This window comes from Cygnus atratus, chromosome Z (genome assembly GCF_013377495.2).
Source record: "Cygnus atratus isolate AKBS03 ecotype Queensland, Australia chromosome Z, CAtr_DNAZoo_HiC_assembly, whole genome shotgun sequence".
NCBI lineage: Eukaryota > Metazoa > Chordata > Aves > Anseriformes > Anatidae > Cygnus > Cygnus atratus.
In genome coordinates, this window is record NC_066396.1 from 11,544,856 (window position 1) to 11,566,038 (window position 21,183).

Below are 21,183 nucleotides of genomic sequence, written 5' to 3' on the forward strand. Positions count from 1 at the left end.
GAACATGAAAGAGTAAGAGGACATTAGGGGAAGACTGGAAGCTACTGATGAGAAAAAAATGATAAAAGATCCAAGGAAAGTAATCCAGGGAGTCAAAGAGTCTATAATCCTGGGACAAAGTATAAAGTCATTTACTGAGCTATGTTTTCATAGTACTGAAAGTTTCTGAATATTCTGTAGTGAAAGAAGCTGCTGATTCTTTTTTCCTGGGGAAAAAAAAAAAAAAAGATTTGTAGATGTTAAGTGAAATAATGGTAATAAACAATACTGTAATATACAGTAAAATGCTTTATTTAATGATTAGTTTTGCTTCATTAGTGATTAGTTAAATAAGCTGAATATTTCTGTGAAGAGATTGGGAGTGAAATGCAAATAGGCTATCTTCCCAGCTAAAGATCAAAATCAAAAACTCCAGAGTGTTTCAAATTATCTGAAATCTACTGGTTCAAACAGAACTAAATGTCTCATTTGATGATTGTTTGGTTCACTTTTTTTCCCTTTTCATCTGGAATTCCTTTACCCAACTGCATAACTGTTGGCATATACAGGCATTGGACCTAGGAGATAAATGGTACATTTAGAAATAAATCCAAGAAAAGGGCCAGGAACAAATACTGAAACGTTTTCTATCCCCTCTACTTTCCTCCAAAGCCTTAGGAATTCTACCTAGATAACAAACTACCTCGACCAAGGAGCTAACCTGACGACTTTGTCAATGTTTCAAATCATTGTTAATGCAAGAATGACGAAGAAAGCTGGTATTTGAAAAAGACTTTAAAAAAATATCTTATAATAGATCTGTTCTCATAAGTGAATGAATTAGGATATAGAACTGGCCTGAAAAATTCCTTATGGGTTTACAAGTTGCAGCAAGTCTCTGGGGAGTTGGATTCTGGGCTATAAACCTGCCAAAGTACACAGATCTATGTGGTGTAGACAACGTTTGGGAGCTGACAAATTTCCACAACAAAGATGCCTCTGATACTGCAAACCAGACCCCTCTGGCTTTCTATCTCCTGTGTTAAATCACACTTAGCATAGACTTTAATTTAATTTAATAATGATAATGTTAGGAAGCAGGAAAATGCTGGATAATAGTAAAAACAAAAATAAGTGTAGTTGTTCTCAATTTAACAAACTTAGGAGGGTTTCTTCCTTGTTTTCTTTGATATCCAAACTCCTGTGGAAATGATTTAATGTTCATTAGTGTTTTAGATGTGTTTTGCAAAAATATTTATCCTTCCCTTTCCTTGTCCTTTTCCTCTGTTTATTTCAATGCCAAATGAAAAATAATGACTCCGACTTACACTACCATTCAAAATTGTTATTATGAAATGGGCCTAGGACAGCATGCTTGATCACCCGCTTGGTGCATGGGTTTATATTGGCCAGCATCAAGCTAACAGAGATGGTAAATGTTGAAGCCAGCTTTGATTCCTTCCATCAGATCAGCAGAGACCTTCAGCTGCTTCTCTCTGATGCTCACTCTCACATCCTGCCTGTATTTGCATGAAATCTCTGAACTCCAGATATGCTTCATACCCCTTCACCCCTCTGTCAAATGTATTTGAAGTTAGTCACTTGATTAAAAACGTGATGGACAACCTAATGAGTGAATAATCCCATTCCTTTAGTAAACGAGGCAAACAGTGGGGAAGGGTTAATGAGGCCTTTAATTACAGAAACCCTTTAAGTTTTACCTTGCTACAAAACTCTTGGTTGGAACTTTGAGTGTTTTTCAGTAAAAAATAGTGAATATTTCTTAATATGTTTACTTTACCTTTGAGCACTTTTTTTGTATTCCATGCTTGAAAACAGAGCTGTTCAAAACAAAGAGGGCTATTCTCTGTGCAGAAAAATAACATTTTAAAAGATTGATAGAAATGAATATTTTTCAGTTCAAGACACTGTAACAGTTGATCAAGGGTTTTGAAGGAAAGAGTATTATGAGCAGGGCTCTCCAGACTTTTCTTTTTCACAATACTCAGCTTTCTCCTCTGTAAAGGACAATGCCTATTTTATACACACTATGAAAACTGTAAGACGCAGTCTGGTCCACCAGACTAACACTGAGAAGAAGAAAGTCGTGTAAGGTGGCATCAAAACATTTGAATACCTCCACTTAAAACTGTTGGGACTACCTCACACTGAAATAATGGTTTTCAGTTCTTTGATGAAGTATACTTCTCATCAGAAAATAGAAAATATTTTTCAAACAAAATTTACCCAGTAATTTTCCAAGGGAAAATAGCACTGATGAATATTTTTCAGTCAAACTCACGTAGAAAGCTTTTCATATGTGACCATCTGATCGGGTGTAAGAATGGCAACAAATTGAAAACATATCAAGAAGTTTCATAACTTGGAATAAACATTGAAAAGATGTATTTTATCTTCAAATGTATTTTGCTTTGATAGTGTCATTTACACTTGAAATCTTGTACTCATTTGGGGCCAGTTTCATTGGTGGGACAGTGGAAATAATTCTACTGAACTCATATTGGCAGATCTTGAATAATTTCTCAGGTTTGTCACTTAGTACACTAAGAGCTCTATTTTTCCTTTTTGAATGCTACAACACCTAAAGAGAGCGAAAAGAAGAATGATCAGGGAAAAGAGGGGATAAATTGGGCAATCATTTCCATTAAAAACAGTTGCTTCTCAGCTATAAATTTTCTCTTCCAGGCATTGGAGAAAAATCTGTAAATCTACAGAGAAGGCATGAATTTTATGGTATTAAAAAGCACTTAGTCCTAACCTTTTGAAAATAACACATAGATACACAACCTAGCTCTGTTTCACTGTGTATTTAATGCATGATTTTAGTATTTCTCATATACATATAGAATGCTCTAACAGAAAACAGTGTGTTGCATATAAGAATGCATTGATACAATTTGTCTAGGATTATTAAGTTGCTAGCAATGCAGTATTTAGCTAGTACAATATTACCTCCTTGATTTTGAGAATTTAAATATGATAGGAAACAATATGCTCTATTAGCAAAAGGAGATGGATAGTTTGCAAAACTGTACAGCTTCCTGCCTCCCACCTAGGATGCTAACCTTCTTGGGAAGCTTGAATTAATCCAGTTAGCCCTGCAACCACAAGGGAGCCTAAGCAACGTGTAAAAAACAGAGCACTGGAGCACTGTAAATGTAATGTAAACACGTGTGCATTTAAACTTACCATAGCTGCAGACCTGAGAGGCGAGGTCTTGATTGAAAGCCCTGTTTCAGATTGTGTTTTGAATAGGGGTGTTAGCCAACTGCTGGCTTCGGGTTTGTTATATCCGCAGGGTTAGTGGGGCTTCTGCCATTCCAGGAGGTATTTGTATCAATTCACAATAGCAAAAAGGAAATGAATTAGGATTGTTCTTAACTTTTTAATGAAAGAAGCACATGCCTTTCTATATGAGTATTTGATATAGTTAAAAATCATTTCCTTGTTTTATTTTTATTTTTTAGTATTTCAGATTTTCTTGTACAGTTTTCTTGTTGTTTTTAGTGACTTTTTAATGCTTATATTTTCCAAATGACTAGTGATTTTGGATGCGTTGTTTAAATATGGCCCTGCTTTACCCGATCTAATGTAGATCTGATTTTCTCAGAGCAAGGTTTTGCCACTGGAAAAGCCAAATTACATCAGAATATCTCAGATGAGGCACTGCTGAACAGAGAGATTTCAAACCACCAGTCCTTTTTCAAAGCCAGTGGTATCTGGAATCATCTTAACCCAATCAGCCAGTTCTGACGCACATAAGTTATGGGGATTGCCCCATAGTCAGGTTCAATATTTAGTCCAATCAACAATAGAAATGGAAGGGCCATGTCAGATACCTGATTAGTCATGGGACATACGAACTTACATAGAGTTTCAGTCAAAGAACTTATTTGACTAGGAAAATTGGGCTGGAGTTCAGTCAAAACATCAATACATTCTTGTCAATGCCGTGTGGTGTGTGTTGGTTAAACTTTGTGAAGGGCTTTGTACCTTTGTGAAGCTTTATCTAAGATGCAGTTACTACCAGTTCAAAGATTTTCTTCTGAGATGTAGCTCTCTTTGTTGCCTGAACATAGGGCTGTTGGTCTTATTAAGGATAATACAGCCAGCTTCAAATTTTACAGCCCTATAGGAATAGGAAGAACTGTGCTAGCATCATGGAAAAAGTACGGGTGTGTCTTTGCCTCCTCCCTCTGAAATGGTACTATCCTGTTAACATTAGCCTGCCAAGTTAGGTACATTATGTTCTAGCAGAACACTGCCTCCTAATATCTGTTTAATAGACAATAAACTTCATTTTCAACAGGTGTTCTCTACGTAATTGAAGGCTGCACTGTTGCAATTGGGTTTTAACCATTCTTCCAGCCTGGCAGGTTAAGTCCTGAGAAATGAGAGGTAAGCTGATTGTTTCTAAAAAAAAAATAAATAATAATAATAACAATAAAATCTTCAGAATGTCCTAAGGCAAGTTGTGCTATCTTTTATGAAAAAAATAAATAATTGTGACACTGTGTGGCAATCACTAATGGACAGATGGCATAACCAATGTCCTCTGAAGGAATGCAGTTTGTGGTTATTTACATTTCTGCTGTGAGCCAGAAATAAAATCAGAGCATTAGTAATATTAGACAAAGGTACTTTCTCCCTCAGTAACAGTCCCTGCAGCAGCACAGATGCAAAATGGCACAAAGAGCCCACTCAGTGACAAAAGGAGCAGAATGCATAACTCCTCAGCACAGCCTGGTGGACCCAAAGGAAAGGCTCCTGGGCCAGAGATTCAGTGCCTCAGGCTGCAGCGTGATGGAGGCTTTTTCACCAGGCACAGACAACTCAGGTGGACTCTTCTAAACAAGAAACAACAATTTTAAAATCAGCTTTAAAGAGAGAGAAAGCAAGCACTTCGGAAAAACTGGCAGGTGGAGGGAGGGAAAGGAGGTTAGGTACGGAGTAGAGGGACTGTAGAGGACAAAGGAGGAAATAAAGGGAAAAAAATGACCAAGCGAAAACAAGGGATGAGAGGCTATAGAAAGCACTGAAAATGTAAAGGGGTGAAATAAAACACGATCTCTTATACAGACATTCATGATTAGGAAAGGTTATTTCTCCTTCATTTTTATTTCCTTGGCAGAGAACAGGGAGCTGTAGGGAGGAGGAAATTAAGTGTTTGGTGCTGGTGCTGGTGGAAACTTTTGTTTCAGCTGCAGCTCAGGCAGGAGAAAGAATTTCAGACAGGTCAGACCCAGGTGAGGGCTTATTGCACAGTGGCAGGAGCCCTTAATATCTGTATTAATTTGTCAGGCTTTGACTAAGGATAGCAGTGTTAACAAGGCTTTAGCGTACTTGCCACTGCCATGTGACATGAATCTATAAATATTCAAGAACCGATGGGATCACTTAACCACTCTTTCTTTGTTTCAACCTCAGTTCCCATCCCAAACTGAACTGGAAAATTTTTTATAGACTTTGGCTTGTCTCAGTTAAATTAACCCCCCCCGCCCCTCTTTCTATACCTCCTTTCCTGTCTACTTTTCTGAATCACTCTCAAGCTGTGTCCAGGCTGCTTTCAGCCCTGGCGTTGAACTGTAGCTTTGTCACTAGAGGCATCCTGGCATATACATAAAAGGGATTTGGAGGTGGGAATGACCACCAGCTAAATCACCTCATCCTCCCTCTAGTCAGTGCAGGATCATTCCTGCAGCACACTCCCAAGGGCTTTGGGTTTTAATGCTTTGAGCAACAGAAATTCCACCCGCACCCCCTTTGGGAGGGGTGCCTGAGGGCTAATAGATCACACTCTTATGCAATTTTTCCTGATACATAGCCTACATTTTCCTTTGTTTGATGTCTTTACTCTGTTATTCCTATTTATAACTGGTGCTGGGTGAATCCCAGGTGGTTCTGAGGTTTATTTCTGTTTAAGAAGGCATGCAGAAGGGCAGAGTCTAGTCCACATTCTTTAAACCTTTTGGTGCCTTCCTGTCAGAGACTCCATTATTTCTTCCCTAAAACTGCCCAGGACCCAGTAGAAAGCCTCATTTCTCTCTATCCCAGGGGGGTAGGAGGTTGGATACTGGCCAGTTCTCTGCTCTGGTAAATTTCTTCTGAGAACAGATACCAAAGCCCTGAACTCCTCTATCTATTAGATGCCTTTTTCTCGTCATTACCCAGTAATGTAATTCCTCCAACTTAATTTCCTCCACTCATCAAGCTCTTGCCATGCTTTTTGTTCTCCTGAACTAGTTGAGGGTGTTTATCAATATCTGTTCATTGAACTTGTTTCTTTGATGCATTACACAGGTATTTCTTAAAATTTTATTCCGGTTGATATCCCATACAACACCACAGTAATCAAACTGGGATCCCTTCCCTTGTTATGAAGTGATCTTGCATGAAACGATTCAGTCAGGGGCTGTGAATTATTCCTTTAGACCCTCCATCCTGCACGTGGAGATAGGTACTGCGGGGGAGTATCAGCATACTTCACACTTTAACATAATCATTTCTGGTAATGCTCAGCAGGCACATATTATACATGTGTGCAAGATCAGTGACAGTGCTGCCGGGATTTTCTCACTATCTTCAAAGTTTCATTGTGAGAGCAGCTTTCTCCTTCTTCAGATTTCAGAGCCGTTAGTCCAGTCTTTGATTCGGGCACCTAATTTGGCCAGATCACATAAATCACACTATTCCCTCTACTGCCCTTTTAATCAGTAACAGTTACAAGGGCAGTAAGAAGTCCCAGATCAAATCTTTCTTCTGTTTGGTTTGAAGAGGGGTTTAAATCCAGAAATTCACATTCCTGGAAGAATGGCCCCTAAGCCATGGTATATAGTGTGTCTTCTCAATATTTCTCTTTGAAGTCTAAATAACAATAAAATGATTGTTCTGCTGCAGCAAGAGAAATAAATGATAAATCCCTGCTGTAGTCTGTTTGTCTAGGCATACATTTAAATTATGGGAAAATTATTTTTAAATGCCTTTACTGAGGCATTTTCATTTTTTTATACAACAGCAAAAGAGTTCAGCAAGTCACTGGTTCGCTAACAGCATTAAAGTTTAGGTTATTCCCTTAGAAAAACTGCAATTCTATACCTGATCCAAATCCGGGACACTGACTTTCCCCAGATGTGCCACTACTATACTAATAGCAGGCAAGAGGCAGGGGCACAAGGGCAACTTCTGCCGTATGTTTTGTGTGGTTTGATCATGCTTTAGCCTGCTAGACCCCAAAAGGGAGACAGAAATAACCAGTTGTGAAGCTTGCTGGTTTGTAGGCAGCACGGTAGTATTTGGACTTCAGTGCTTGTTCACACAGGGAGTGCAAGGAATAGAGCAGGATGGGGAAATTGTCAGCTTCAGTACTGCAGAAGTACAGGTGGAAGAAGAACAGGGCTTCCAAGGATATGGGCTTCCTACGTCCCCTTGTGTCCTGGACAAACATAAATCCATGGCGACAGTTTTCAGCTTCAGCTAGTACCTAAGCTATATGTATGTATCTAAAATTTGAAAGCAGGGGTTTATTGTGTAAATTGAATGGCAGTGTCAAGAAGCAATGGGCAATGATAACAAAGCAGTGTACTGCTAGAACAAATAGCTGTAGTGGACAGAGTAATTACTTATAGAAAGGGATTTTTTTTTTTTCTGAGGCAGATGATTGAAGACCATCAAACCAGTCCTAAGATGACTCAGGAAAATATACCAAGAGTAGTATATGTACACAGGGAGACCCTTTTGGCATCACAGACTGAGAATTACCGTTATTCCTAGGAGGCAACAAAAGAGGTTCTGTCAGTTGTACAATTACTTTTCATTGGCAGTACTCTTTCAAGTCAGGAAAACATTGGCTGAGTTTCAAGACCAAGATTTGGCTCAACTGTCACCATACTTTTTCAGAAATATGATGAATATTCCTCAAGAAATAGTTTCCTAAGAAAGCCACAAAAAAAATGTGTCTAGCCAGGTTACAGGATATCTAGAATGATATCCAAAAATTGCTACCACTGAAGATCAATTGCCATAAGTAATTTCATCAGATGAAATTTTTATCTGTCACACTGGCTGATGACTCTAACAGAAAGATAACTAACGCATTTGGATGAACTGTTTCATAAATACTGATGTATGTATACATGCGCACAACTCATCGTACCTCTCAAACATTCATTTCGAAGAAGATACTAAAAAAGGATAAAAAAAAAAAGTCAGTGACAGTGGAAGGAAGTCCTACCAGTGTGGAGGTAACAACATGCTGGGTGTGCAGTAAAAGCATGAGGGCCATATACTGAACACAAATTCAGTCAATAATGTCTCATGACATTTCCCAAACATGAGTCAAAACTTTATGTTATTGAAGCTGATTAGATTTGTTTCCATGGCTATGGAAAGATGCCAGAGTTTCTCCTGCTGTGTTCCCTGATGATGCATCCCTAGAATTTAACATCAGGGAAGCATGTATCATTATTGATCTCACTTCTAGCAAACTTAGAATGTTAGAAAACACTAGTAAAATAATCTTCAGTTTATCCTGACTAGAATCTTAAATTGCTTGAAGACACTGGAGATGAGTCATGTAAAATGTGGGTTTTTAAAAAGATCACAGAACCTCTTTAATGAACACTGCTGTTACTAGGGACATGAAACAGTACTTAGACAATTCCTTTTACAATTCTTTATAAAATAATATTGGAAAATCTCTTGTTAATCTCAGACAATTCTTGACTGTAATTAGAATTAGATGAAAATATAAGAGCTTAAAAACAAAACCAAAAAAAAAAATCAAGCGAAATACAGAAAAATAGTAATTTGTGTCTGTACGACATTCATAAAATCAGATGTATATCTCTGAGGCAGATTTAAAATAATTTGAATTTTAACATATGCCAGGCTTATTTTATACAAATTCAGGAAAGTTAACCTCTTTGCACCTTTAATCAGCTGTACAAACTGGTAGCATTCATTTACCTGATGGCAGTATTGAGCTTATTAAATTTAGTGACATATTGGGACAGTTACCAGTGGAAGGCATTGCAGCTAAGAAAGTAGTTCAACCCTCTCCTAATTGAATGGGCCTCTCCGAGCCTGTATTTTTACTCTTTATCCTTTCCTGGGCTGCAAAAAGATTTTAGGTCCATAGTTAACTCAGAGGATGTTTCCATCTCTGTATCAACTCCCCAGAGAATTCTTGGTACTTGTAGTTGTGATACAAGTGCGATCAGATATTTCTTCCTCATGCTCATTTCCCAGTTATTTTAGATTATAAAGGCTTGGCATACTCTCAAGCATGAATCTTAAATTTGGCAACATTGCTACAACAGACACATGCTTACAGAAAGCAGGCGGCTAGACAAAACAGGGTAATTTGAAGACTGTATCTAAAAGCACAGGAAAGAAACCCTATGAAATGCCCCCAGTTTGATAAGATTGCTGCAAAGAAAAGAGCTTGGTAAAACGTGAGTTTTGCCTCTCCACAGGCTATAAAAATTAGTGCTTGCCAGATAAAGTTCCAATATATTTAAATAATATTTGATTCCTATTTACTTACATTCCTGGAGGATTGAGAATAAGTAGAAAAATATTCACCGCTTGTTTATACCCGTTAAAACATTTCCCAGACCTTAATATGCTAGGGGAAATATTTTCAAAGACAGGTTAGACTGACTTCTGTTTCAATCAGTTGCTAATCATCATAAAAGTCAGGGTTTTAAATGGCCCTCACTAATCTTCCTGTTATTAACTCCTTACCATCTGATATTACCCTCTAGATGAAACAGACCAAAAGAGTAGTAAACATGCGACAAAAGACAACAGGGAAACAGGTGATACCATATTCCTATTTCTTTAATGGAAACATTTTGTTACAATTTAGGTATGTGATATTTCTGCATTTTTAAAATGTGTAAAAGAAAATGCACATAATAAAAAGTCAAAGGACACCAATGAATGTAGGTATTTTAAATGACCAAGTTGTAAAAGAAATAAAATACATTACACAAATAAACAAAGGTTATATCCACAGTCATGAATACTCACTCTCCTCTACACAAAAACAACAATAAATAAAATCACATTATATGCAGATAGTTCTACTTACATCAGTACAATATACTGTGCAGCTTTCCATTCGATTTCTACTAGACTGATAATAGGTTTCTCTGTTGTCCAGTATTTTTACAATAATGAACAGCATCACCCAAAAAAGGGGACAAAGTTAACGTCCACAGTGTCTATCCTGAGTCCTCTTAGTTTTGTGGTAATTACACCTTATGCACAAGAAACACAGCAAATTCTACCCATTGCCTTCATCCTGCCACTCTACCTAAGTTTTCTCAGCACTTTTAGGCCTGCACAGGGAAGAAGACTTCGTTACTAGCACATACCCAGGCCTACAGGCATGGTACAACCTCTCCTATGCACCCCTTAAATCCCATTTAAATGCTGGGTAAGGGGGCTATGTGGGATTTAAAAGGTGAATAAGCTTTCTGCTGAGTCTCTAAGAAATTAGATATTGAATAAAGGCAGTGTACTGTGCAGAAAGAGCTTGATCCCACTCTCTGTACGGTCAACAGCATCATCATGGGAGTATAATCAATCCCTGAGTATTTTCCCTCTTCTCTCTCCCTAACTCAACTGCACAGATATTTTCCCGATATTCTCAACAGATCTCTTCAACATTTGCATCCTACACTGCAGAATTCATTATGTCATCTGCTGCAAAACTACATCAGGGAGATGCCAAATACACCTTTATCATCTCACACGGCACCAGGATAACTGGCCACGGATTACTAACTGTGACACTGGCTTTTCAGTGGTAGCTTGTTCCTCTGTCACACTGCATTTGAACTTCACAAAGAAAGAGAAGTCCAGACCATCAGCAAGCGTGAATCAGCACAGCTGTACTGATTACAACTGCTGAAGGTTCAGTATAACATGAGCAAACCCTCTGATCTTAGTCTGGATGGAGAGAATTGAGCGTTCCTTGTGCATACCAGTTGAGATTACAAAAGAAACCATTAAAACAAGATTATTTTTAAATACCCTTTTTGGTACATTTCTTTGCTTGCTCAAGTGTCCTCTAGAAACATTCACATAACAGAAACACCAAGCAATACTTCACACAGAGTGGATTTTAACCTTTCAGAGATTTAACACCTAATGAGTCCACGTAAGATTTCTGAAGTACTATAGCTTAACATACAAACTTTAACAGTGTCATATTATTGAGAATATTTTGCCTTTGATGCAGAATATTAAGTTAGTGGTTAGTGAGAGATTTTGAATGAACTCTAAGCCTCTCTTTTGAAAGCTAGTTTTGTATACTATAAATTCAGTCTATGTCAGGTAAGAGGCCTTCTGCAAGGTAAATTCTGGAAGAAATAATAGCATAATAAAACAGTCTATGTAATGATACACTGGACATAACTAAACACTACCCCAAAAAAGCCTCAAAGCCATGGCAGCATTATCTTCTTGATCAAAACCAGCCATAAACTCTTAAAAACACCAATGTCAACCTTTATCCTTTTGTCTTCTATTGATGAGATAAAGGGGGAGTTGCATTTATGCCAGACTTAAGGCTTCACTGGGGCAAGCCGAAGTGCTTAGGCTTCCTGTCATTCTCTGGAAGAGAAACAACACTATCAAAGTCTGCTGCACAGCTTGCTGACCCCTGTAGACAGCCAGGTCTGAGGTCTCTCACAAATAGCTAGTTGTTTTAATTTCATCAATCATTTTTCATCAGTCTCAGAACGTTAAATGGTATCTGAGAATGGAAAAAATACAGGCCTGAAGCCATCTGAATTCATTTCTGCCTCTAAGCAGGGATGGGCACAGTGCAAACACTTCCATTCTTCCACATGAAAGGTTTCACACACACACAAATCTTTTTGTGCTTTCAACAGCAAGAAAGAAAGGGGGTTGGGGAGGTGGGGGGAGGAGAGGAGACACGCACATGACATCTGAAGGCAAAACTTTTTCCAGCATGTCTTCAAAAATATATTCCAGAAAGTAACTTTTGTTTTACTTTGTTTCTAAAAAGGGCTAAAATTGCCTCCATGGAACATGTTCCTTCACCATTCACTGCTGTGAGACAAGTTGCTATAGCACGTTCCTGATCCCCAGAACAAGTAAGGTTCCATTAGAAACTCATCCGTGTCCATCTGCTCTGCTTTGGGCGGGGTCACTACATTTGGTGTCATTTTATAGCAACAATTAGGGTAAAAACAAAAGACAGTGGCTGACATCACCTGACCATGCTTGGACTACTGCACGTCCAAGTGTACAGTGATGCCCAGTAATCATTAACTTCAGTGGGACTGCTCCTGTAATTACAATTTGTGGTGCCAGCCTTGGATGTTCTTACAAGGAAAGGATGCCAGCTGCAAAATTCCAAAAATTCCAAAAATTCCAAATCAAACTTCAGAGGCTTTTTGGTCAACCTAATTTTTCACCTTTGCATAGTTCAAGAGTCAGGCAACACCAGACAATTCTGGGTCTAGATCTCAGAGAGAGGCTGGTGTGGCAGTGGCCCAACGCATGGTGTGCCTGTGGCTGAACAGCATGCCAACAAGGAGCAAAGGCTGAAATTACAAAAAACAGCCACCTCCCAGTAAGGAGGGAGCACGTCCGACAACATGATGCAAAATGGCCGTCTCCTTTCAGAGTACTTCTGAAGCTAGAGAAAAGAGCATGAAAAATAGGGAATTCAACAGCGTTCATTCTACTCTGGGAGAAAATGAGCAAAAAAAACCCCTCAACTGCTTTAGTTAAAGAAACAGAACAGCTACATGGCTACGCTGAAGCACAGAGGAGGGTAGTGAAGGATGTGGAACTGTCTTGAGCTCCGGAAAAGGTGGACTGAATTGCCAAAGAAATTTATGACCAGGACTATTAGCTTCCTGTCTTTGATGTCTATTCTTGGCTTTCCAGGAGCATTATGGCATTCATGAGGTGAAAATTGCTCTGGAGCCAAGGTCAGCTAAGGCTGATGCAGCTTGTTCTACTGCAAAGCTGAGAAATTCACTCTGAACTGCTTCAAGATGCTGAGTGTAAAGCCTGAAGACACTTCACTGAGGGCCTCAGTTTTTCACTGGAAGCCTCAGTTTGCTTCCACTGAATCAAGGAGAGTTTTTTCTTCATTTGCTTAATGAGAGTGTAATTAGATCTCCAAGCCCCAAAAATGAATCAGATCAACCTCCTGGTAAAACACGCTGTCTGGGTACAGACTTACTTTGCCCAGCTCAACTCCCATCCTCCCCGGTGTTTTCAAAGCATTAGTTAAATCTCAATAATTATCCATTAAAAAACTATTAAATACTTTCAATAATGCAATAAAGCATTTCTTAAGGACATGTTGAAAGCAGATCAACAAAATATATTTTGAAAAGTCAACAAATGTAACTAATAAACTGAATTCTGGCCACAGTCCGGCAAAGTGCACAACACTTTTGATTCCAATTTTTAGCAATTGCTGAATGTTCTCAGAACTGAGCCAGATTTGATCTTCACTGAGGCACATCACAAAAGAAACTGATAATTAATGGGTACGATGGACCCACAGACTCTGGACACACATACTGTCTATAAGCAAAACTTCCAGAACTACCTCTGGCCCACATCAAAGTATCTAGGCATCTGACTGAAGCTGTGGATCCCAGCATACTAAATCACAGGTACTATTGAAACTTTTGCTTAATCTTTCTATTTTGGAGAGTATACTGCAACAGCCAACTTGCAGCAGAAGTCTACATGTTGCAGATAAGAGGGTGGAAGTGAAGTAATCTGTCCATATAATCCTCAAGAAGAGGATTTTGAGGTGAATCAGCTATTAAGTTGACCGATATTTGGTAGTTTAATGAAATGCTAAATTAGCAGAATTTGCCACTTCAACAAAAGACATGAAGCCACCAGGTCAGTTTCAATTTAGCAGGCACAACTGTAAGACTGTGCAATAAACATATGGAGTACGGGGCCAACCTCACTCCAATTCAAGCACACAGCAAGGCTCCCTTTGGTTCAGGCATGGCCAGGATTATACCCTTTAGTCCCAAGTGAGCAAAGCACTTAGAAGCTGAAGTCAAGCATATTTTAAATGTGTTCTGAAGTGCTGGGCTGAGTCAAGGCTCTCCTTGTGCTGCTCTGCAATGTATGTTTGTAATATGGGTAATTTGTTGAAGCCAAAAATGTAGGTTTTGAAAACTCTTTTGAGAATCAATTATTATTATTTTGATTAGACATTCCCTTACTGAGTTTAAAGCCTAAACATTGTGGCATTGAGCTAATGCACATGAACCAGAAAGGAAAAGTGCATTAGATGGTAAAGAATCTCTGCTGAATAATCTAAACTCAAGACAGTTTTTGATCTATGGTTCCTGGAAGACCTGGGAACTATTAACACACAGTCTGTGAGAGGCAGCTAAGAAGAACTACTTATGTGAAACATCTTAAATGATCTCCACACCTCCTTTGGAAAAGTGCGCTGGTGTACACCAATTTAGAACGATTAAAGCCCATTGATCTGAAATGTTCTAACATGCAAGAAAGGTTCACCTTTAAAAGAAGGTGGGAAGTGCTGGGTTGTAAAGTTGTGGCCAGGCCTCCATCAGTATTCCACCAACAGGTATCTCATGACAACACTTTTGGAAGTCACTATTAAAAACCCTACATAAAATTGAAGATGGGAATTATTTTTACTTGAAGAGTGACCTTTCGTGCAATTTTTTTTGATGTTTAGTTATAGTAAGATCACATAATAAAGAAGTCCTAACAATTTGTTGTCCCCATCTGATACTGTTGCTCTGATCTTCTAGTCTGACACGACTGTGTGTGGCACAGGATAAAGGCAGACGTATGCTACTGCCTCACTTCTTAACTGGTTGGGTACCAGTTCAGACTGAAGGCAACTCATAGCAAACATCATTTCTAAAAAAGTCTATCCTTTAAATCATACCCTATTTCCTCTACATGCTTAAAATATTTCATTCCCTTTTTCTGTGGAAAAGTAGTCAAATAGATTTAAAAAAAAAATACTGAAAAGCATATTTGCAAAACAAAAAGTAGATCAAAATTCCCTTTGATTTTTTTTTCAAACAAAAACAAATAAAAACCCTTAACCAGTCACTAGATAAACTCAAATACTTAAAAGAAAAATCCAAAAAAGTAATTAGGAATGTTTTTTCTCCCCAACTCTATGACAGTATGAATGCTGCTCTAGCCTACATCCTTCTCTGGTGCCCACGAGATATGGAGGCTACTTCAGAAACCTGTCCATTGAGATCAGTGTTACTTTGGATAACAAACCTTTGCAGAAGTCATACAGGCCCTGACTGGAAAATGGGAAGATATAAATTTTGCAGGTGAACAACGCCTGTTACAGCGAGTCCTAAAGATGCTGGATCTACCCAGTCTACAGCCATCATCTATCCTGCAGCTGCCCTGACAGTCAGGAAGCCCGGCCCTCTGGCTGCCTGGGACATTGAGCACAGAGGCAGGTGATGAGCCACTATATATGCTAAGAGATAGTGCAATGTAAGAAATAGCAAAAACAGGCCAAGGAATTATTCCATGGAGTATTTCCCTATGAACAAAAAACAGCAAAAAGAAGACAGAGCCAGCTTTCGCTCTTCATTCACTTCCAGCTACCCCAAAATGGTTTCTTCGAATTTGCACTCTGGCTTCTCAGAGTGTAAAAGTTTTGTAGAACACAGGCTTCAGTGCCAGTTATGACAATAACTATTGTGTAAAGTCTGACTATGACTCCTGAGACCAGAAAGTTCTGTTTATGAAATCAGAATAGGATGAGCCAAAGGATTTCATGCATTACAGTCATAGTCGTAGCTGGGTTTTCTCACAGACAGTATTTTCTCAGGTCTTCTTCACCACATCTATAATAATAGCTGTTCATTTGTTGACTAGAAAGAGCTCTTCTCTGTCTAACAGAAAATAACTTGCCAGTAGCTAATTCATCACAGATTCAGTTTTGCTCCTGGTAAAGTCAGTGGCAAAATTCCCAGGGATACCAATGGCAGCAGGATTAAAGTCAGCCCTAGAGCAGCATTTTACCACCCTGATTCCTGAAGGTAGCTGTTTGTGTGTTTAATCGCACACACGTGAATAGTTGGTCTCACTGATTAACTTGGGACTGTTTAACATGCAAACAGTTCATTATGTTCAGGATCAGAGCCATCATTGTATAGACAATCTGACAACTGCATTTATATTGTTTAAAATAAATGTTTGCGTGTTGCACGTGCCTGGAGAAGAAAGAGGGACAAAAAGTTTGTTACTATCTATAAAGTCACTTCTCCTCCCCTAAATGTTGCTTCTAAAATGTACTTACAGCTGTTGACTTTCCCTGCATGTTACTCCTGTCAAAAAAATACATCTTCAAAACATTCTCTCCCTTAACTTTTAATCCTACCAAAGCAAAAATAGATATTTTAATAGAAAAATACAAGATAAAAAAATATCCTAAAAATAAAATGGTAGCATGGAATGTCATTTTTACAGAAAAAGACCACTTTTTGAATTGCCTCAGTTACACACTTTCATATTTACATATTTTGGATGTGATCCTGCGCTCACTGAAGTTAATGGGATTTTGCCATTGACTTCACTGGGAACAGGAGCAAGCTCCACATAGATGATATTTTCCTCTCTGAAAGGTGATGGCAGTGGAGAGAGAAGAGTGTGATAAAACATGCAAGACTGAAGAATTGGCCAGCCTTCTCCAGAGGCCTGTCGTCTCTCTCTCACTATTTCATACCGGTGAAACTCCACATCCTTCACTGGAGTTTTTCCTAACTCTCAGTGCATAAGAGGGAGAATCAGTGCTTTTGATTGTGATATTACACAAACACGGGAAGAATGATTTGTGTGTGTTTCCGCCTGCCTACGAGTGGAGTTCGTTACACCCAGTGGCGTTAATTACACCCAAAATGCCAGCTCCCTCCCAGGACTAAGCTCTGTATGTCTAATTCTGCATTATTCCCTGTAATCGATGATAATGATTTAGTGATGCAGGCTCATACCCCAAATGACCCTCCCCCCGCTTTTTTAAAATTTAACAGCAAACCAGCATCTTTGTCTGTGAAACCATATTGATACCCATGAGTGAGATGCAATTAAGGAAGGAGACAGTAGGAGCTAAAAAACAGGGAACAGAATGAGGCATCCCCATCAACTAAACCCAGATCTGCTGCCCTTAATATATGCCTTAATATGTAAAGACAGTATTTCTTAAGTACATCCTATAACATCAAACTGCATCTTTTTTTTTCATGAGATGAAAGGCCATGCAGCATAATGTGATTAGTAAATCATTCCTGAGCTTCTGAAAAAAATTAAGACAAAATTACTGCTTAAAAGATTGAGTTCTTCAAGAGCCTCTTCTTTTTACACTGATGTCTTTGGTTGTGTCCATTTCCCCATTTCTTTTTTTTTTTCCCAGGAAGAATGGGATTATTTTTCTTCTTTATGCAGCAGAAAAATGAGATCTAATGGAGTCTTCACGTAACTGCCGATGTTTCCCCATGTTACATTCCTCCTGTCGAGTTCTTCTCTCAATAGTTATTCTGTATTTCTTTCTGCATGAAAGGAGAGGAACAGAGTGAGAAATCCTTCTCCAGCTATAGGATAACAGGACTTCCCTTATAAAGAATGCCCGTAGGGGACAGCTGGGTGCCAGTTGAAAAATGAAATGTGACAGCATGTGAAACCCTGGTCAAAGATTAAAGTAGTTTGCCTTGAAACATTTTACCCAGGCTCAAGAATGCTGGTTACTCTCTACACAGCAGTCTCAAAGCACCAAGACACAGACATTTGCTTCTTTGAAAATTACTGATCTAAGTGATTAGGAAGTTTTTGCGAAGTGTCATGTGAACTGTGTCACATCACTGCTTTATACTGATCAAAGCCAAATTTCTTTCCTGTATATGGGGGGCACTTTCTGCAGAGTTCAAACAGCGGATCTCACTCTTTACTCAACTGCATTTCTCACTGAAACTGTATGTTAGCTAACTAATCCTCCTGTCTCCCTTTCAGAAAGCTATTCTGTTTATAATGTCAGAGGAGGTAGTAAGATGAATTAAGAAGAGGGATGTAGATGGTAGATAAGACGTAAATACAGTTGCTCATGCATTAGACACAGTTTTTTCCTGTGTGTCTTCCTCTAGAGCCTTTGAAGAATCCTGTTAAGCTAATTTTTATGTCAAACAAACCCTCTGACTGCCTTTCAGTTTCCACTTTAGCACCCAAATTATGCCCCAAAATCATAAGACTACCATGTTTACATTTCACGCATTTATGCTTCTACTGAGTTTCGGCACCAAATTTTCAAACGGGCATTAGTCCAGCCCCATCTGCACACAGTACTGCTTGTGCAAGTGCATGACAAAATGCTTGCATGCCATGGAAAGCTCTGTTCCACCTGCATGTGTAGCAGAAGACAGTGCTAGATATGTGGCGGTGGATGAAGGATTTTCAAAACACCATGGTTTTAATTCGGATAATACAGCTCAATAGAAAGGGGGTACCTACATTATTCTGAAAAGATTCCCTAGACATCTGTGTCTGTAGGCTCCAAAATAACTAGAAAAAACTATGTTCTTTACTTCACTTATGTATATTTAAGTCAGAGCACACTCAGTAGTAGCTCATTCCCACAGATAAATCCTTCTTTCAGAAATGCAGCTCTTTGAGTTTAAATCCTTTCAAAGCTACATATCAGAACCACAAACCAGACCTTTTGATGGAGTTTGCACACACACTCAAAGCTGTATTTGCATGCTCATCCATGGTGATTAGAGATCAAAATGAAAGATGTAGAAAGATGTAATCAGAAGGTGCATATACAGTATGAAAGCTACAGAATCCTCAGGTAAAAATCACTTCCAGGCACACAATTCCTAGAACTGTGTTTTTTGAAAATTTGACCCATTCTTCCTGATATGCTGTGTTTCCTAAGTATATTCTACTGCTGGAGTTAGAGGACATTTCTTGTCCTCACCGACCAATTCCTCCCAATATCAGCAATGCTTAAAAAACATACCTAAAAATTATCAGATCAGGTTGGGTATGTATAAAACATGCAAAAACCTCTCATGAAATACAATATAAATAAACAATTGTATTTTCTTTTTTTTTTGTCTTTTAAAGACAAACAGTCTATAATTAGTCCCAGATAAATTGTCTTGTCTCAGACCCATACAATATAAGCACCAAAAACATTCAAGAATAAAACCATTCTGAGGAATTTCAGTTGTAAGTATTTGATGAAAAATCCTGTTTCTCAGATCTTTTGAAACCCTGGAAATGCACTAGTAAACTGATGCAATTTTTGCTTCTTCATTTTGTTGGCATGTTTTTTATTAAACTAAATGATTTGATTCTTACATGCAGAGGTTAATTCTATTGTCCTGTCTGCCTTTTCTCTTCTGTACCATAATAGGATAAATAATACATGCAAGATGCTGAACAGGTATAACAATAATTTGGTCTGTCAATGTAGGATCAAGTCTCAAGACTTTGCATTTGCTGACTAGCAGTGTAAGAATTATTTTACTTAAACAGGAATAAAACACTGATCACCCTCCACTGACTTCAGCTTATTAAGTCAAATGCACAGCTTTGAGATCCGAATGCTCTCTTAAACCAAAACAGAAATCCCCTTCTAGCTTCCCGTACAATTCCACTCAATACTCAAAAACTAAGTATCAGGCAAGTGATATAAATCTCTTACGTGATCACAGACTGCACAATTGTTCTGGCAAAGAATACCAAACAAAGAAGGCTTTCAAGGCCAGGCCACTTTATTAAGGTAGCTGTGAAGGAATAGAACTCAGTGGAATTACTTCCATGAGTAAAATTACTCAAAGATGTAAACAGTTACACAACAAGGCCCTGAGTCGACCCTGAGTCAGTAAAATGATTCCAATATACACAAAAGGACAATCAAAGTGTATTCACTGTCTATGGTAGAAATATTTCCTCAGATGATTATTATGCCTCTTTGTCTCCCATCAGGGACGTGATGCAAGCAGCTGAGAGGTTTGGATGGTGAGTAAAGAGTTTAACAAACTTTCAATGAATTGGACTAACCTGAAGAAGTAAAAAGCCATTAGCAGGCCTGCTCCCAGCAAGGCACCCACGACTATTCCTGTAACTGCTGATTCTCCTAGACCACCTGCTTGAAAAAGGGGAAAATAAACAATCAATGTTCACAATGAGAACTATTTGCATTCACATACTGGAAAATACACATGGCTAGGAAATGAATGACCAACACCAGATAAAGCCATTCAGAGTTCAGGACTCTGTGGGAACCCCTTCTACTCTAGTTCCTGAATGTTCTGATAGCATTGAAAATCACTCTGAACTTGAAGGGCAAGAACTGCTCCCTTCAGCACTGAGCCCCCCAGCTGCTAATTATCAGTGTGATTATTCTCTGTTTAGGCTTTCAGTTATATCCTTCTTTCTGGCTAAAACAGATTCTACCTTTTAGCCCCTGGAAGGCTGCAAAACCTCCAGAGCCCTGGGCTGTGCCTCACACAGCCATCATTATTATTATCACATTTAAGGAGAGGAAAGTGATTCAGACCACGTACCATCCAGGGCTCTCAAACCCTAGCTTCACAGTCAGTAGGCAGACATAGTCATGATGTCCTAGTTGGACAACTGTGCTGAGCAATTTAATATGGCCCATTATACTGCTTCACCACATGGGTTCCTCTCTCTCATCACCGAGTGGCATTAAGTCACTAAAACTTACATGATTTACATGGTGTATTGTTTGTGTGCTCCGAAACTCGGCTTTCATCTAGTCTCAGTCTGCCGTGACTCCAAGGATATTTCACATTTGACCGGATTTCAAAACGTCCCTGCTTTCCATAGTAGTCCCCAATCACCTACGCAAAAAAGAAAGGAAGGAAAAGATTTTCCTAACATGTTAGAGAATTAAAACAAACAGGAGAGCTGCAGCATTCACTTGGACTCCTGTGGCTGGATGCTGAATCACACAGAACAAGGCTGAAGGGGTCTTTGGGAGGTTATGTAGTACATGTCCTGCCCCAAGGCAAGATCAGCTGAACAAGAGCATTCTTGACAGATATTTATCTAACCTGTTCTTAAAAGCCTCCAGAGGGAGACTTGACAATTCCTGTAGACAGTCATTCTGGAACTTAGCTA

The 21,183-nt window shown here is 38.8% G+C and overlaps 1 protein-coding gene across 2 annotated transcripts in view; it reads right to left on the minus strand.

Moving 5' to 3' along the window:
• Positions 1 to 9,822: 9,822 nt before the first annotated feature.
• NPR3 (natriuretic peptide receptor 3) overlaps positions 9,823 to 21,183 on the minus strand; it is a 48,155-nt gene continuing 36,794 nt past the window's right edge. Inside the window, exons 6-8 of one of the 2 annotated variants that reach the window (XM_035563811.1) lie at positions 20,768 to 20,903; positions 20,098 to 20,182; positions 9,823 to 17,585 (exon numbers count right to left, since the gene is read on the minus strand). In XM_035563811.1, coding sequence (XP_035419704.1) covers positions 17,474 to 17,585; positions 20,098 to 20,182; positions 20,768 to 20,903 — 333 coding nt within the window. In that variant the 3' untranslated portion in view covers positions 9,823 to 17,473. Of the gene's footprint in view, positions 17,586 to 20,097; positions 20,186 to 20,767; positions 20,904 to 21,183 lie in introns of both variants that reach the window. The other variant, XM_035563810.1, reaches the window with a different exon arrangement.